This window comes from Ornithorhynchus anatinus, chromosome 18 (genome assembly GCF_004115215.2).
Source record: "Ornithorhynchus anatinus isolate Pmale09 chromosome 18, mOrnAna1.pri.v4, whole genome shotgun sequence".
Taxonomy (NCBI): domain Eukaryota; kingdom Metazoa; phylum Chordata; class Mammalia; order Monotremata; family Ornithorhynchidae; genus Ornithorhynchus; species Ornithorhynchus anatinus.
The window spans coordinates 26,582,676-26,598,639 of NC_041745.1; the positions used below are offsets into that span (position 1 = coordinate 26,582,676).

Genomic DNA, 15,964 nt, shown 5'->3' on the forward strand with positions numbered 1-15,964 from the left:
GAGGAAATGTGCCTTCAATAAGGCTCTGAAGGAGAGAAAAGTAATTGTCGGATATGAAGAGAGAGGGTGTTCCAGGCCAGAGGCAGGACATGGGGGAGAGTCTGGAGGTGAGATAGATGAGAGGGAGGTACGGTGAGAAGCTCGGCATTAGAGGAGTGAAGTGTGTGGGCTGGGTTTTAATCTTGGCTCTAGAACCTGCTTGCTGTGTGACCTTGGGGAAGTCATTTGACTTCTCTGGGCCTCCTCATCTCCTCATACATCAGGCCATGCTGCTTCTCCTCTTCCTTGCGCCGTCTAGGAGGTAGCCCCCAAATGAACTCGCCCCACAGGGGTGGTCTCCTGAGGCAAAGCGGGTTCCAGGCAAGTCCCCCAGGGCTGTTACCTAACATTCGGGGTTTCACAATATGGGCCTCAATTCTGGCATTTCCGGAGGAACTGGCCGCGCTGGCCTTGGGGTCGCCTAAGGTGATTCTGGTGCTTTGTGGGCAGACTTTGAGGACGGAGAGCTAACTACAGGAGCCCGAATCCCCAGCTCCCCCCAGACCCAGAGGCTGACGTCCAGGCAACACAAACTACTCGGAGGCAAATGATATACTACACCACCCCACTTCCACCCTCCCCTGACCCCCAAACTCTCCTTGTTCAAGGCAATGAGTCGAGCACCTGGACTGTGTGACAGTCCAATGTGGGCAGAGGGATCTACAGGTAAAGCGATACCTTTCAGAGGGTTTTCAGGCCGTTTGGGTATTATCGAGGCCTCAAAAGCTTCTCCGACCCACAGAGAATACGGTGATACCATATCCCGTCTCGAAATGTTCCCTTAACAAAAGACTAAGCTCAGCTTCAGGGTGGTGGCTATAACAAAAGAGGACAAAAGGGAGACAAAGACGGGGGAGAGAGAGGGAGAGGGAAAGTGGGGGGAGGGAAAGAGGGGAGAGAGAGAGAGACAGAGAGAAAGAGAAAGTCCAAACACAAACCCGGAGAGAGAGGGAAAAAAGAAAAGGAGAAGCGATATCCTAATTTGGGAGGCTAATAAATAATAAAAGTAACTGTAGCATTTGTTAAGCACTTAGTATGTGCCAGGCGCTGTACTAAGCGCTGGGGTAGATGAAAGATAATCAGGTTGGACACAATCCCTGTCCCACATGGGGCTCACAGTCTTAATCCTCATGTTACAGATGAGGAAACTGAGGCACAGAGAAGTGAAGTAACTTGCTCAACACCAGACAAATGACAGAGCCGGGATTAGAGTCCAGGTCCTTTTGACTCCCAGGTTCGTGTTCCGGACACTAAACCACACTGCTTCTCAGTTATGAGTTATCTCTAAGCCTAAGGGGTGATTATTAGATAGGAACCCCTTGAAGGACCAGGGTCCATGTCTAATCCCACCCGGGAAACTTCCCCAGTGATCTGCACCCAATAAGTGCTTAATAAATGCTATTCTTATCAATCAATCACATGCCAAGTCAGTGGCATGTGACTCTGACCGTGCTTAGTACAGTGTTCTGCGCACCGTAAGCACTCAGTAAATATGACTGATGACGGATTGACAAGTTAAGGAGCACTTCTGTTCGCACTTAAAATGGTATAGGCCAAGAGCATAGGCAACGCAGAGGAGGGAGGCGAACAGGGTAGGGAAATGGATGTGGTCAGCGAAGGCTACCGGGAGGAGAAGCGATTTTTAGGAGGGCTTTGATGGTGGGGAGAGAGGTGGTCCGTCGGATACGAAGCGGGAAGGAGTTCCGGGCTTGAGGGAGGGTGAGAGGTCAGTGGCAGGGCAGACGAGAATGAGGTGCAGAGAGTAGGTTGGTGTTAGAGGTGGGAAGGGTATAGGTTGGGTTCTAGGGGAGTATTAGTGAGGTAAAGTAGGAGGGGGGAGAGCGGTGTAGTTGAGTGCACTGAACTAGGCACTTCAAAGAGGATAATGCCCAGAGTTGGTAAAAAACGTTCCCTGCCCATAAGGAGTTTAAGGTCTAGAGGGGGAGACAGAGATTGAAATAAATTACACACAGGGAAATGCAGCGCATAACGATACGGACATAAGTGCTGTGGGGATGAGAGTGAGATGAATATGAATATTCATTACTCTATTAATCGGTTTTCTCTAAACTTTGGGGGCTATTAATCAGTTATTTCCAACCTTGGGGGAATGGAAGAAATCAATTCCGAAAAAAAAACCGTCTGCACTCCCAGGCCTCGGAAACAAATTTAATGATCCACCTGTCTTGTTCAGGTGTTTCTAGATCTTCTTCATCCTCTCAGGGTCGTCCCTGGAGAGTTTCCAGTACTCTACCGGTCTCCGCTACAGGAGGGAGAGTCAAGCAGAGGCATAGCCAATCCATTCCTAGCTTGGCCAGTGGCTAGAGAGTGGAAGGCCATCTGCTACGAGTCAAAACTCACCTGCGCTGGGCAGCACAGGTATGGGAGAGAGTCTAGGGCAGAGACTTATTTACCGCGCGGAAGGAGGCGACGTGAAACCACTCCTCTATTTTTACCAAGAAAACTCTCTGGATCCACTGCCAGGACGATTGTTCGGGGAGAGCTGTGTCCGTGGCGTCGCATAAGACAGCATAAGACAGTGGACAGCAAGATCTTCTCCCCAAACTCTGGCCCAAGTTTTCTGGATAACTAGCCCACTGAATATGTGATACTGTCCTAGAAGAGGAGTAAGAGCCAAGTTTGCAGAGGAGTCTGGTTGGAGTGGATTTTGCCAACAGGAGGCGAGTATTTAATTCCAATCATGAACGGGGCTGCCAGGAGGAGGTGAGATTTCCGGGGAGTGGGTCGAACGCATTCCCGGATCCTGGAGGACAGAGAGGCTACTAACAATAGCAACTCTATTATACTGCACTCTCCCAAAGCACTTTGTATAAGGCTCAGCACATAGTAAGCGCTCAATAAATACCACTGATTAAACTCAAGTACAGAAGAGATGAAAATTGTTACCTTTATAACAAAAATAATTGTCATATTTCAGTGCTTATTATGTGCCCAACGCTCAGGTAGATACTCAATAATCAGTCAATCAATCAATGGTATTTATTGGGCACTCACTATGTGCAGGGAATGGTAGTCAGTCAGTTGTATTTATTAAGCGCTTACTGTGTGCACAACACTGTACTAAGCACTTGGAAGAGTATAATATAGGAATGTAACAGACACATTCCCTGCCCACAAAGACCTTACGGTCTAAAAGGACCGTAAGCAGATTGGACATAATCCTTATCCCACACAGGACTCGTAGTCTAAGCGGGAGGGCGAACAGGTTTTCATTCATTCATTCAATAGTATTTATTGAGCGCTTACTATGTGCAGAGCACTGTACTAAGCGCCTGGGACGAACAAGTTGGCAACAGGTTTTGAATCCTCACTTTACAGATGAGGTGACGGAGACACCAAGAAGTTACTTGCCCAAGGTTCCCCAGCGGGCAAGTGGTGGTCATAATTAGAACCCAGATCTCCCGACTCCCAGGTCTGTGCTCTATCCACCAGGCCATCCCGCTTCATTATGACGTCCAGCTGAACAGCCTGAATCAAAGCAGTTTTATGGACTCTCTTCTCTCACTCCCCACTCCCCTGTCCCTCCCCACTTTCGATGACGACAAGCAGAGAAATTAGACCCGGAGGTTCCTGCCGAATTGCATTAGCGGAAGAAAATGAAAGTGGTCACGGAAAAGCCTAATTTAGAGCACTGAGCTGAAGTACCTCCGGGGGAGGGGGAGGGCTTCTGTGCCCCTAGATTCAATTTTTGTTTCGCATCACTAAGAGGATTGAGAAGCCCACTGAATCCAGGGAATGCAGGAATGTTTGCCGATATGAGCGTCACCCAACTTGTGTAAAAGCCGTGAGGATGGGGGGCGACGGAGAGTGGAGAGGCCTGGGAGTCATCTGTAGAGGAGAACCACACAACCGTGGGAACAAGCCGTGTAGACAAGCCGTGTGGCTCCATGGGTAGAGCACAGGTTTGGGAGTCAGAAGGACCTGGGTTCTAAGTCTGGCTCCGCTGCTTGTCCGCTCTCTTGGGCAAGTCATTTCATTTCTCTCTGCCTACCTCATCTGGAAACTGGGGACCGAGGCTGTAAACCCCAAGTGGGACAGGGACTGTGTCCAACCTGATTTGCCGGGATCCACCCCGGTGCTCTGTGCCTGGCACACAGTGAGCGCTTTAGCGGTACCATTAGAATTATTATCATTAGTCAGTCACCGGTGTTGCCGGCCCTAGTCACGCCCAGCAATCCAGCGATTCAGAAGTGTGTCTTACATAGCACATATGCTATCTCCGTGGATGCTGGAGTTAAGGAGGCCAGAGGAAGCATTTTAAAGATAAGGTAAAGCAAAGCCTACACAATAATTTTGGGATCTGTTAAGCGCTCACTATGTGCCAAGCACTGTTCTAAGCGCTGGGTAGATTCAAGGTAATCAGGTCGTCCCACGTGGGGCTCAGTCTTGATCCCCATTTTCCAGATAAGGGAACTGAGGCACGGAGAAGTTAAGTGACGCCCAAGCCCGGGCTCTTTCCACTGAGCCACGCTGCTTCTCTGTACCGCTTCTCTCTGCTTCGCAGTGCTGCATCCCAGTTGAAAACTGGGAGTCAGATGCTGGGGTCATATTAGCGTGGCACCCTGCCATCCAAGAGAGGCGACTCTCTTCGACCAAAAGCTCCCTGAGGAACAAGAGACAAGAAGGGAGAAAGGCCCTACAGACATGAAGCATGACAACACCTGATGAGACGTGAAGCATGACGTCATGCTTAATGATGTCTGCGATCTATAAGCTCACTGTGGGCGGGGAACGGATCTACCAACTCTGATATATTACACTCTGCCAAGAGTTTAGTAAAGCGCTCTGCATGCAGTAAGCGCTCAATAGATGCGACCGATTGATTGATATCAGGTTTTTTGCAGAATTGTGGATCTCGCTTTTTCCTTTTTAGCCCCACCCCTATGGGAACTATACTGCCAGTGGTGCCTACGTAAAAGGACACCGATGGCAGTGTAGTCCCCATATGACACAGGCCCGGGGGGAGGGTGGGAATTCTCCAAGTTAGAGAAGCAGCGTGGCTCGGCGGAAAGAGCACGCGCTTTGGAGTCCGAGGTCACGAGTTCGAATCCCAGCACTGCCACTTGTCAGCTGTGGGACTGTGGGCAGGTCACTTCTCTGTGCCTCAGTTCCCTCAGCTGTAAAATGGGGATGAAGACCGTGAGCCCCGCGTGGGACAACCTGATTCCCCTGTGTCTACCCCGGCGCTTAGAACAGTGCTCTGCACATAGTAAGCGCTTGACAAATACCAACATTATTATTATTACTATTACAAGTTGGCAGCAGCAAGGCAGTTTTTAATAATTACAACCGGGGAATTGTTAAGCGCTTTTAGGTGCCAAGCATTGTACTAACTGCTGGGACTGGTACAATGCAATCGGATTGGACATAGTTCCCGTTCCTCACGGGGCTCACAGTCTAAGGAGGAGTGACAACAGGTATTTGTTAAGCTCTTACAATGAGTCGGGCACTGTACTCGACGCCGGGGTAGATGCGCGATAATTAGGTCAGACACAGTCCCTGTCCCATACGGGGCTCACGATCTTATGGAGGAAGGGGGTATCGAATCACCATTTTCCACTGGCCGACTAAATCCACGGAGCGTGCCTTTGGGCCCAGTGGGAGGAGAATGACTTTGAACCCTCCTAAACTAAAAATTCTTACCCCACTGCTTGCCCGCTTGGTCTTCATCATCTGGCGCTTGGCTCTCCTTTACCGAGCTGGCGTCATCTGCAGAGGGAGATACAAGGACAAGGTCGGCTGAGGCGTTTCTTGTCAGCCGGTCGGCGCGAGGCGGGCTGGCTTCGGCAGGGCCCGGAACTGTGGAGCAATTCATTCATTCAACCGTATTTATTGAGCTCTTTCTGTGCGCAGAGCACTGTACCAAGCACTTGGAAAGTACGATTCGGCAACAGATAGAGACAATCCCTCCCCGACAACGGGCTCACAGTCGAGAAGCGGGGAGACGGACCACAAAACAAGCCCGACGCGTGGCCATAGGAGCCACGGGTGCGGCCTGTGACTCGGTCAGCGATCAGTACAGCGCTCTGCACGCAGTAAGTGCTCAATAAATACGATTGATCGACTAATTAAAAGTTAAGGAGCACTTCTGTTTGCCCTTAAAATGGTATGTGCCAAAAGCATAGGCAACACAGAGGAGGGGGGCGAACAGGGTAGGGAAATGAGGATGTGGTCAGCGAAGGCTTCCGGGAGGAGAAGCGATATTCAGGACGGCTCTGATGGTGGGGCGAGTGGTGGTCTGTCGGATACGAAGCGGGACGGAGTTCCGGGCTCGAGGGAGGGTGAGAGGTCAGTGGCAAGACAGACGAGATCGAGGTACAGAGAGTAGGTTGGTGTTAGAGGTGCAAAGTGTGTGGGCTGGGTTCTAGGGGAGCATTAGCGAGGTGAGGTAAGGTAGATCTGATTGATCACCTTGAAGCCAACGATAAGGAGTTTCTGTTGGATGAGCAGCCACCGGAGGTTTCTGAGGAGCAGGGAGACTCGGACTGAACAGTTTTTCACAAAAATAATCCAGGCAGCAGAGGAAAGTAGGGACCGGAGAGGGGAGAGACAGGAGGCAGGAAGTATTTCTGTGCTTTCCCTTGGGCCCGGGCCTGGGTACACCTCTGCCAAGAGGCATACTGGACGTCCCTGGATAGGACGAGCGGGGCTTGCCCCCTCGACGTACGGTAGACTGTAAGGTCGAACTCTGTCACACTGTACTCTCCCAAGCGCTTAGTACAGTGTGGAAAGAGCCCGGGCTCGGGAATCAGAGGTCATGAGTTTGAATCCCGGCGCTGCCACTTGTCAGCTGTGTGACCGTGGGCAAGTCATTTCACTTCTCTGTGCCTCAGTTCCCTCATCTGGAAAATGGGGATTAACTGTGAGCCTCACGGGGGATAACCTGATTACCCTGGATCGACCCCAGCGCTTAGAACAGTGCTCGGCACATAGTAAGCGCTTAACGAATACCAACATCGTTATCGTTATTATTATTATTACAGCGCTCGGCACACAGAAAGCACTCACATGCCACTGATTGCTCGATAAGCTTGGGTTGATCTGGGGGAAACATTCCATGGCCCGTTATAGGCAGAGAACGCGTCCACTAATTCTGCCGTACTATACTCCCCCAAGCCCTTGGTACAGTGCTCTGGATATAGTAAGCTATCAATAAATACCACTGATTCGTTGATCAAGGTCATCCTGTAATCAGTTAGCAGAGAAACAAAACTCTGAGGGTGCCATTGGGGGTCAGACATCTGCCCTCTGCTTCTTCCTTACACGGTAGATCTCGAGCCCAGGCAGGAGAGGGACAATTCATTCATTCCCTCAATTCAGTTGTATTTACTGAGCACTTACTGTGTGCACAGCACTGTACTAAGCGTTTGGGAGAGTACAATGTGACAATAGACATATTCCCTGCCCACAATGAGCTTACAGCCTAGAGGGGGAGAACGTTAAGGTCCCAAGGTCAGCCTGAGGAGCCGAGGCCAAACCAAAGCCTGGGACCTTAAACCCAGTACCAAGAGAAATTAGGCTTGGTGTAACTGAAATTAGGAGGTGGGGGGAGAAAAAATGAAACCGGAAAATATATCTCCCCAGTCTCGACGCTGCCCTTGTTCGGACTGGGGTTTTCTTGCTTCTGCAATCCCATCGCTCACAGGCCCGGGGGGGAGCGTGGGAATTCTACAAGTTGGCAGCAGCAAGGCAGTTTTTAATAATTATAACTGGGGAATTGTTAGGCGCTTTTAGGTGCCAAGCATTGTACTAACTGCTGGGACTGGTACAGTACAATCGGATTGGCCATAGTTCCCGTTCCCCACGGGGCTCACAGTCTAAGGAGGAGTGACAACAGGTATTTGTTAAGCTCTTACAATGTGTCGGGCACTGTACTCGACGCCGGGGTAGATACGAGATAATTAGGTCAGACCCAGTCCCTGTCCCATACGGGGCTCACGATCTTAAGGAGGAAGGGGATATTGAATCACCATTTTCCAGATGAGAAAACTGAGGCCCAGAGAAGTCAAGTGGCTTCCCCAAAGTCTCCAGGCAGGCAGGCGGTAGAACCCAGCCCCGCTGACTACGGGGCCCTTGCTCTTTTCACTAGGCCAAACTGCTTCTTCCATTACAGGGCAGGGAACGTCTGTTTACTGGTATATTTTACTCTCCCCAAGCACTTAGTACAGTGCTTTGCACACAGTAGGTGCTCAGTAAATACGACTGAATGAATTAGAGTGGGGCAGTCGGTGCCCAGCCTTGCCCGCGCTGGCTTCCCCTCCCCCGGCCCCGGTCTCCCTCTCCGACTTCCCCTCCTGGAAGACTGACTGGAATTCCCAGGGCCACTTGACCGGCCGCCAGGCTCTTGATGTGAGCCGACTTGCTCGCTCGCTCACTCCAAATCCTCCCGATCCTTTGAAGATGCAACATCGCCGGCGATCCAACCAAATCCTCAACCTGTCACAGAGCTACCTACACGGCCCGGCTGCTCCCCAGACTCCGTAGCGGGGTGGGGTCCAGGACGGGAGTGGCAGCCTGGAGAGCAAGAAGGGTGAGACGGGTAATGATAATAATAATGTTGGCATTTGTCAAGCGCTCACTACGTGCCGAGCACTGTTCTAAGCGCTGGGGTAGGTGCAGGGTCATCAGGTCGTCCCACGTGAGGCTCACAGCTAATCCCCAATTTACAGATGAGGGAACGGAGGCACAGAGAAGTGAAGCGACTCGCCCGCAGTCACACAGCTGACAAGTGGCAGAGCCGGGAGTCGAACCCATGACCTCTGACTCCGAAGCCCAGGCTCTTTCCACTGAGCCACACTGCCTCCTCTAGCGGGGACGCATCTGAAAATACATCCAGCCTCCAGTGCGGATATTCGGCCGGGGGCGACGGAAAAGGCTCCAGTGTGGCCTGGTGAATAGAGCACTAGAGACCTGGGTTCTAATAACAGCTATGCCACTCGCCCGCTGGGTCACCTTGGGCAAGTCACTTCACTTCTCTGGGCCTCAGTTACCACAGCTGTAAAATGGGGTTGCAATACCTGTTCTCCCTCCTATTGAGATCGGGATCCCCATGTGGGACAGGGACTGTGTCCAACCTGATTAATTTGTATCAACCTCAGGGCTTAGAACAATGCTTAACACATAGTAAGCGCTTAGCGAATACCGTAATAATAATTACTATTATTACAGTCAGTGTATTTAACCAAGGTCCACATTGTACTCATGACTGCAATCGCATCCTCTGGGCTTTAAGTTCGTCGTGGGCAGGGAACATGTCTACCCACTCTGTTGTATTGTACCCTTCCAAGTGCTTAGTACAGTGCTCAGGGCACAGTAAGTGCTCAGATATTTTTTTAAAAAATGTTATTTGTTAAGCATTTACTGTGTGTCAAACACTGTTCTGAGTGCCGGAGTAGATACGAGTTAATTACGTCGGAGACAGTTCCTGTCCTACACGGGGCTCATAATCTAAGTAGGAGGGAGAACAGAAGAACTGAGGCAGAGACGTAAGTGCTCAATAAATATATTTTTTTTAAATGTTATTTGTTTAGCACTTACTGTGTGTCAAACACTGTTCTGAGTGCCGGAGTAGATACGAGTTAATTACGTCGGAGACAGTTCCTGTCCTACACGGGGCTCATACTCTAAGTAGGAGGGAGAACAGCAGAACTGAGGCAGAGACGTAAGTGCTCAATAAATATTTTTTTAAAAAATGTTATTTGTTTAGCACTTACTGTGTGTCAAACACTGTTCTGAGTGCCGGAGTAGATACGAGTTAATTACGTCGGAGACAGTTCCTGTCCTACACGGGGCTCATAATCTAAGTAGGAGGGAGAACAGAAGAACTGAGGCAGAGACGTTAAGTGACTTGTCCAAGGTCACACAGCAAGCATTTGGCAGAGCTGGGATTAAAACCCAGGTCCTCTGACTCCCAGGCCCATGGTCTTTCCACTAGGATATGTTGCTTCTCATTGATTCACGATCGATTGATTGATTTGTGATGCCCACCACTCCTCCTGGTTCACAAAAGGATATCAAGGGGCCCATCCCAGAGCACTCCCAACGCCCAAGGAGATGAAATGCTCATGAACAGTGCTCACCCATACCCGCAGCTGGCCATCGACAGCTTAATTTACCCAGAACCTAAAACGGCAAGCCTCCTCTACAGGTTTATTAAATATCACCAGATGGTGGTGGCCTTACCATAGGTAGGCAGTCAAATAGATCCACACAAACTGATGTGGGTGTATATTTGACTCGGCCCCAGTGACGGACAGACACTCATATTGTGTAGATGAATGCTCTCGTCATATCTCGAAACATCTGTGAGCCAGAGCAGAATCCTTGAAATCACAAAGTGTTGTCACTGTTAAGGCCAGCGCTTCCTCTATGGCAAAGGATGTAGCTGTCTATGCGTGGCCAAACACAGGCAGGAGAAAAATGCAACACTAAATATACTGTGTGTACACACGCACAGTAATAACAATGGTATTTGTTAAACACTATGTGCCAGGCATTGTACTAAGCGCTGGGGTGGGTACAGCAAATTGGGTTGGACGCAGTCCCTTGTTCCTCATGGGGCTCACAGTCTCAATCCACAATTTACAAATGAGGTAACTGAGGCACAGAAAGTGAAGTGACTCGTCCAAGGTCAAACAGCAGACAAGTGGTGGAGCCGGGATTGGAACCCATGACCTTCTGACTCCCAGAGCATGAGCTTGGGAGTGGCCTGTGCTCTATCCACTAGGCCACGTTGCTTCTCTACACACACACTCACACGCTCTCTTTCTCTCCCTCTGTCTCTCTCTCTCGCTCAGGGTTAGCCACATATCCCACCTTCCGCAGCTCGGGAAGTTATAGGGGATAAATAATAACAGCTATGGTATTTGTTAAGCGCTTACTATATGCCGAACATCGGGGTAAATGCAGCAGAATAAGATCACACAACGTCCCTGTCCCACGCAGGGGAAGGAGAACAAGTATTAAATTGATGAAAAGCACTGTGGCCTAGTGGATAGAGCACAGGCCTGGGAGTCAGAAGAACCTGGGCTCTAATCCCAGCTCCACCACTTGTCTGCTGGGTGACCTTGGGCAAGTCACTTCACTTTTCTATGCCACAGAATCCTCCTTTGTTAAACGGGGATTAAGACTGTGATCTTAAGAGGGCCAAGGACTGTGTCCAACCTGATCAGATCTGCCCCAACGCTCAGTACAATGCCTGGCTCATAATCACCATTTAACACATACCATTAAAAAAAACCAACCGTTTTGTAGGTGTGGAAACTGAGGCATGAAAAAGTCAGGTGACAGCACAGCAGGCAATTGGCAGAGCCAGCATCAGAGCACTTCCTCCTAGGCCAACTCTCCCTGCCCTTCCCTCCATTCTCCATTGATTACTTCTTGTTGTCGTCTTATGCCGTCTAGTCGTGTCCGACCCGTAGCCACTCCACGGACGCATCTCTCCCCAAATGCCCCCCCTCCATCTACGATCATTCCGGTAGTGTATCCGGGGAATTTTCTTGGTAAAAATCCAGAAGTGGTTTACAGTCGCCTCCATCCGCGCAGTAAACTTGAGTCTCCTCCCTCTACTCTCTCTTCCATGCCGCCGCTGCCCGGCACAGGTGAGTTTTGACTTCTAGCCGATTGCCTGACACTTACTAGCCACTGCCCAAGCTAGGAATGGAATGGGTAGGCCTCTGATTGATTCTCCCTCCCACAGTCGGGACTGGTAGAGTACTGGAAACTCTCCAGGTGAGGACCCTGAGAGGGGATTGATTACTTAGGGACTGCTTATTCCATGTGCACTGTACTGTGCTAAACCCTCAGGAGAGTTCAATATTGTCGATCAACACACGGGGCCTTTCTTCACGTCCTCTCCAACAGGAACCTGGTATTCATTTGTCCCCAGCTCTTCGGACCCCAGGATCAAAGCTTCAGTCAGTCAATCATAGTTATTGAGCACTTACTGTGTGCAGGGCACTGTACTAAGGCTTGGGAGACTGTAATATAACAACACAACGGAGACATTCCATGTCCACGAGGAGTTTATAGTCGAGAGAAAGGCGCTGGTGGCAGGGAATGAGGGGCTGTGGGGATTTGGGGAAGCAGCGTGGCTCAGTGGAAAGAGCCCGGGCTTCGGAGTCAGAGGTCACGGGTTCGACTCCCGGCTCTGCCACTTGTCAGCTGTGTGACTGTGGGCAAGTCACTTCACTCCTCTGGGCCTCAGTTACCTCATCTGGAAAATGGGGATTAACTGGGAGCCTCACGTGGGACAACCTGATTACCCTGTATCTCCCCCAGCGCTTAGAACGGTGCTCTGCACCAAGTAAGCGCTTAACAGACCCCAACATTATTATTATTTGGGGCCAGAGGTAGTCAGTGCCAACTCCTGAGGCAGGCTGCAGGGGAGGACAGTTTGCTTTTCCCGGGCTTTGGGGGGCTTCCACCTCTCCAAGTGAAGGAAAAGCCCTCTCCCAGTGCCCCCGGGGGCGGTGCACAAAGTCGCTTTAATTTGCTCCCAGGACAAACCTGCCCCAGAGCCTTTGATGTCCCAGTCTTGAAAGCCCCATTTCACAGATGATCCAGCTTTGCATAAATAAACAAGGCGACCTCTGAACTCAAGCCAGAGACCTGAGCCCACTTCAAAGCAAAGGGGGCTCCGATGAGGATGGGGGAGGGAAGAGAAACTCCTCCTGCAAGCATTCTTAAGGAAAACTCCTATTGGGAGAAGGAGAGGGGATTCCGAAAGAAAGAGGAATAGGATGAGGAGGGGACTGGAGAGGAGGAGTGGAAGGAGGGGGCAAGTGACATCATCCAGCCAAGCTTGGAGAATTGTAATGAGGGCTTCGCTCCTGGAAAATGCAAGAAGGCTCCTGGATTTCAGACTGGAAAGATCCCACTCGAAAGCTGTTGAGGGACCTGAAGGAACCACAGCAATCAATAGATCTTCTGCCAAATAATAATATTAATAATCACAGTATTTGTTAAGCTCTTTCTATGTGCCAAGCACTGGGGTAGATAAAAGTTAATCAGGTTGGACACGGTCCCTGTCCCTAACGGGGCCTGCGGTCTCAATCCACATTTTACAGAGGAGGTAACGGGCACAGAGAAATGAACTGACTTGCCTAGGGTCACACAGCATACAAGTGATGGAGTCAGGATTAGAACCCATGACCGCTTGCACGTCTGGGAAGACCTGAGAGAACAGGGGGACCGGGGGAGGGAGGCAGAGTCTTCTGGCCAGAGATGGGGACGGGGAGCTTGGGATCCAGCCCACAGGACATTCATTCAATCATATTTATTGAGCATTTACTGTGGCCAGAGCGCTGTACTAAGCGCTTGGAAAGTACAATTCAACAACAGACAGAGACAATCCCTACCCAGTAACAGGCTCACAGTCTAGAAGGACAGAGCAACTGCTGACCAGATAGTTTTTTCTTATAAAGATAGTTGTTAAGCGCCAGGCACAGTGCTAAGCCCTGGATTAGGTATAGACTAATCAGGCTGGATGCAGTCCCTGTCCCACGTGAGGCTCACAGTCTTAATCCCCATTTTACAGAAGAGGTAACTGAGGCACAGAGGAGATAAGTGACTTGCCTAAGGTCACACAGCAGGAAGATGGTGGAGCCGGGATTAGAACCCACATCCTCTGACTCTCAGGTTCTAATAGGCCATGCTGCTTCTCAGATTCGGGGAAGGAGCGAAAGGAGAGAGGAAGGAGGCAGGAGAACAAGATTCCTGCCGACCAATCGGCTGCTGACTGCAGTTTTAATTCTGTGATCCAAATCAATCAATAGAATCGATTGAACCCTTACTCTGTGCAGAGCACTGTACTAAGCACTTATGATCACTTTCATTACTATTGTATTTGTTAAGCATTTATTATGTGCAAGGCACTCTACTAAGTGCTGGGATAGATAAGAGCTAACCTGGTTGGATACAGTCTATGTCCTACATGTGGCTCACAGTCTTAATCCCCATTTTACAGAAGAGGTAACCGGGACACGGAGAAGTGAAGTGACTTGCCCAAGATCACACAGCAGGTACGTGGCGGAGCCGGGATTAGAGCCCAGGTCCTCTGACTCCCAGGCCCACGCTTTTTTCACTAGGCTATGCTGCTACTTCAGTGAACTGTACTGAGTCCGTACTGTGATACGTAAGCCAACAAACTACTCGGAACAGGGACATTGGTACACTTTATTTAATCTCTGTGCATTTTGTCCTCTTTCGGTCTTTCCACCTCTTTATATTTCATTGATCAGTGAAAGTCTCTCTCACTTTCAAACGCGCACCCACACACACACTTTTGAGTTCAAAAATTCGGTCATCGGACAATATGATGACCGAATAGATTCAAAGGGACTCAGTGTTGCAACTGATCCACTGGCCCAGGGGACACCAGACTGAGCCCAAAAGAAATGAGGCAGTGGACGTAATAATAGTAACAATTATGGTACTTGCCAAGTGCTTATTATGTGTCAAGCACTGCTCCAAGCACTGGGGTAGATACCAGTTAATCAGGTTGAACAGAGTCCCCGTCCCACATGGGGCTCACACTCTTATCCCCGTTTTACAGATTCATTCATTCAGTGGGATTTATTGAGCACTTACTGTGTGCAGAGCACCGTACTAAGCACTTGGAAAGTACAATTTGGCAACAGATAGAGACAATCCCTACCCAACGATGGGCTCACAGTCTAGAAGGGGGAGACAGACAATAAAACAAAGTAAGTAGACGGACAGATGAGTAGATGAGACGGGCACAGAGAAGTGAAGTGATTTGCCCAAGGTCACAAAGCAGACAAGTGGTAGAGCTGGGATTAAAACCCAGGTCCTTCTGACTCCCAGGCCCGTGCTCTATCCACCAGGCAACGCCGCTTCTCATCCAAGTTTCTATTTGGCCCAACCACTCAGGACCATCCGAAGATATGAATCCTCAGCGGCCTCCGGCTACCTCACAGCCAGGACAGCGATGCGGTAGGAAGGGGCAAAAAGGAAAGATTTGCAGGCCAGTAGGCTGGTAGCTTGATTAAACCTATCTTCAAGGCCGAGTTATCCTCGACACCGTTGTTCCGTTGCTCCGAGAAGCTACTCCCTGTGGTGAGTTCATCTGCTTCCTTCACATCTGCTGAATGCATTTCTCTGGCACCGGGGAGGAACTGATCAGCCGTACACCCTCGGGAGCTAGGCGTTGTGCTCATTTATTTCTCTTTTATTACAAGTTCAAACCCTGGCAGACAGCACGCTGCTCCGTGAGCCGTCCATCTGTCCCTTGGTTTGCTCCAAGCCAGGAAAGCCCTGGTGTCCCAGAAATAGCTCAGACACTCTTTGTTCTAGCAAAGAGGGCCAATGGTTCTTTGCTTCTGTTGAATCTCAGAAGGAGCTAGCAGGTTTATCCTCAGGAAGAACCAGGGAAGCAATCACACCCAGAATGCCCCAAACCAAAAGGAGAGGAGCTCTGGGTCACATGATATTATGAGGGGTTTTTTTCCATTTTCCACTCAGTTTATGAATAATAATCCACCAGGGCCCCTCCAACCCCCCAAAGCCAATCAATAAATGGAATCTGTCAAGCCCTTACTGCACGCGGAGCACTGTACTAAGTGTTTGGGAGAGGACAAATTGAACTTTCCAAGTGCTTAGTACAGTGCTCTGCACACAGTAAGCACCCAATAAATACTACTGAATGAATGACAATACGATACAGTCACTAGAAACCATCTTCTGCCCTCAAAGGGCTTACTGTCCAGAGGGGGAAACTGACACTAAAATTAGCCCTCATGGCCTAAATTTCCACTTAGGCCTGGGAGTCAGAAGGCCTGGGTTTTAATCCTGACTCCATCACTTGCTTGCTAGGTGACCTTGGGAAAGTCACTTCACTTCTCTATGCTCTTGACTCCATCACTTGTTTGCTAGTGACCTTGGG

The 15,964-nt window shown here is 49.9% G+C and overlaps 1 protein-coding gene and 1 non-coding gene across 4 annotated transcripts in view; one reads left to right on the forward strand and one right to left on the reverse strand.

The window, feature by feature from the left end:
- Positions 1-15,964, reverse strand: part of FGFRL1 (fibroblast growth factor receptor like 1) — a 225,496-nt gene that overhangs the window by 15,461 nt on the left and 194,071 nt on the right. For all 3 annotated transcript variants that reach the window (XM_029046554.2, XM_029046556.2, XM_029046555.2), the window contains exon 4: positions 5,704-5,769. In XM_029046554.2, the coding sequence (XP_028902387.1) occupies positions 5,704-5,769 (66 nt within the window). The remainder of the gene's footprint in view (positions 1-5,703; positions 5,770-15,964) is intronic.
- Positions 2,253-2,390, forward strand: LOC114805547. Its single transcript, XR_003753519.1, has one exon. It is a non-coding gene; the product is annotated as a small nucleolar RNA SNORA7 (small nucleolar RNA).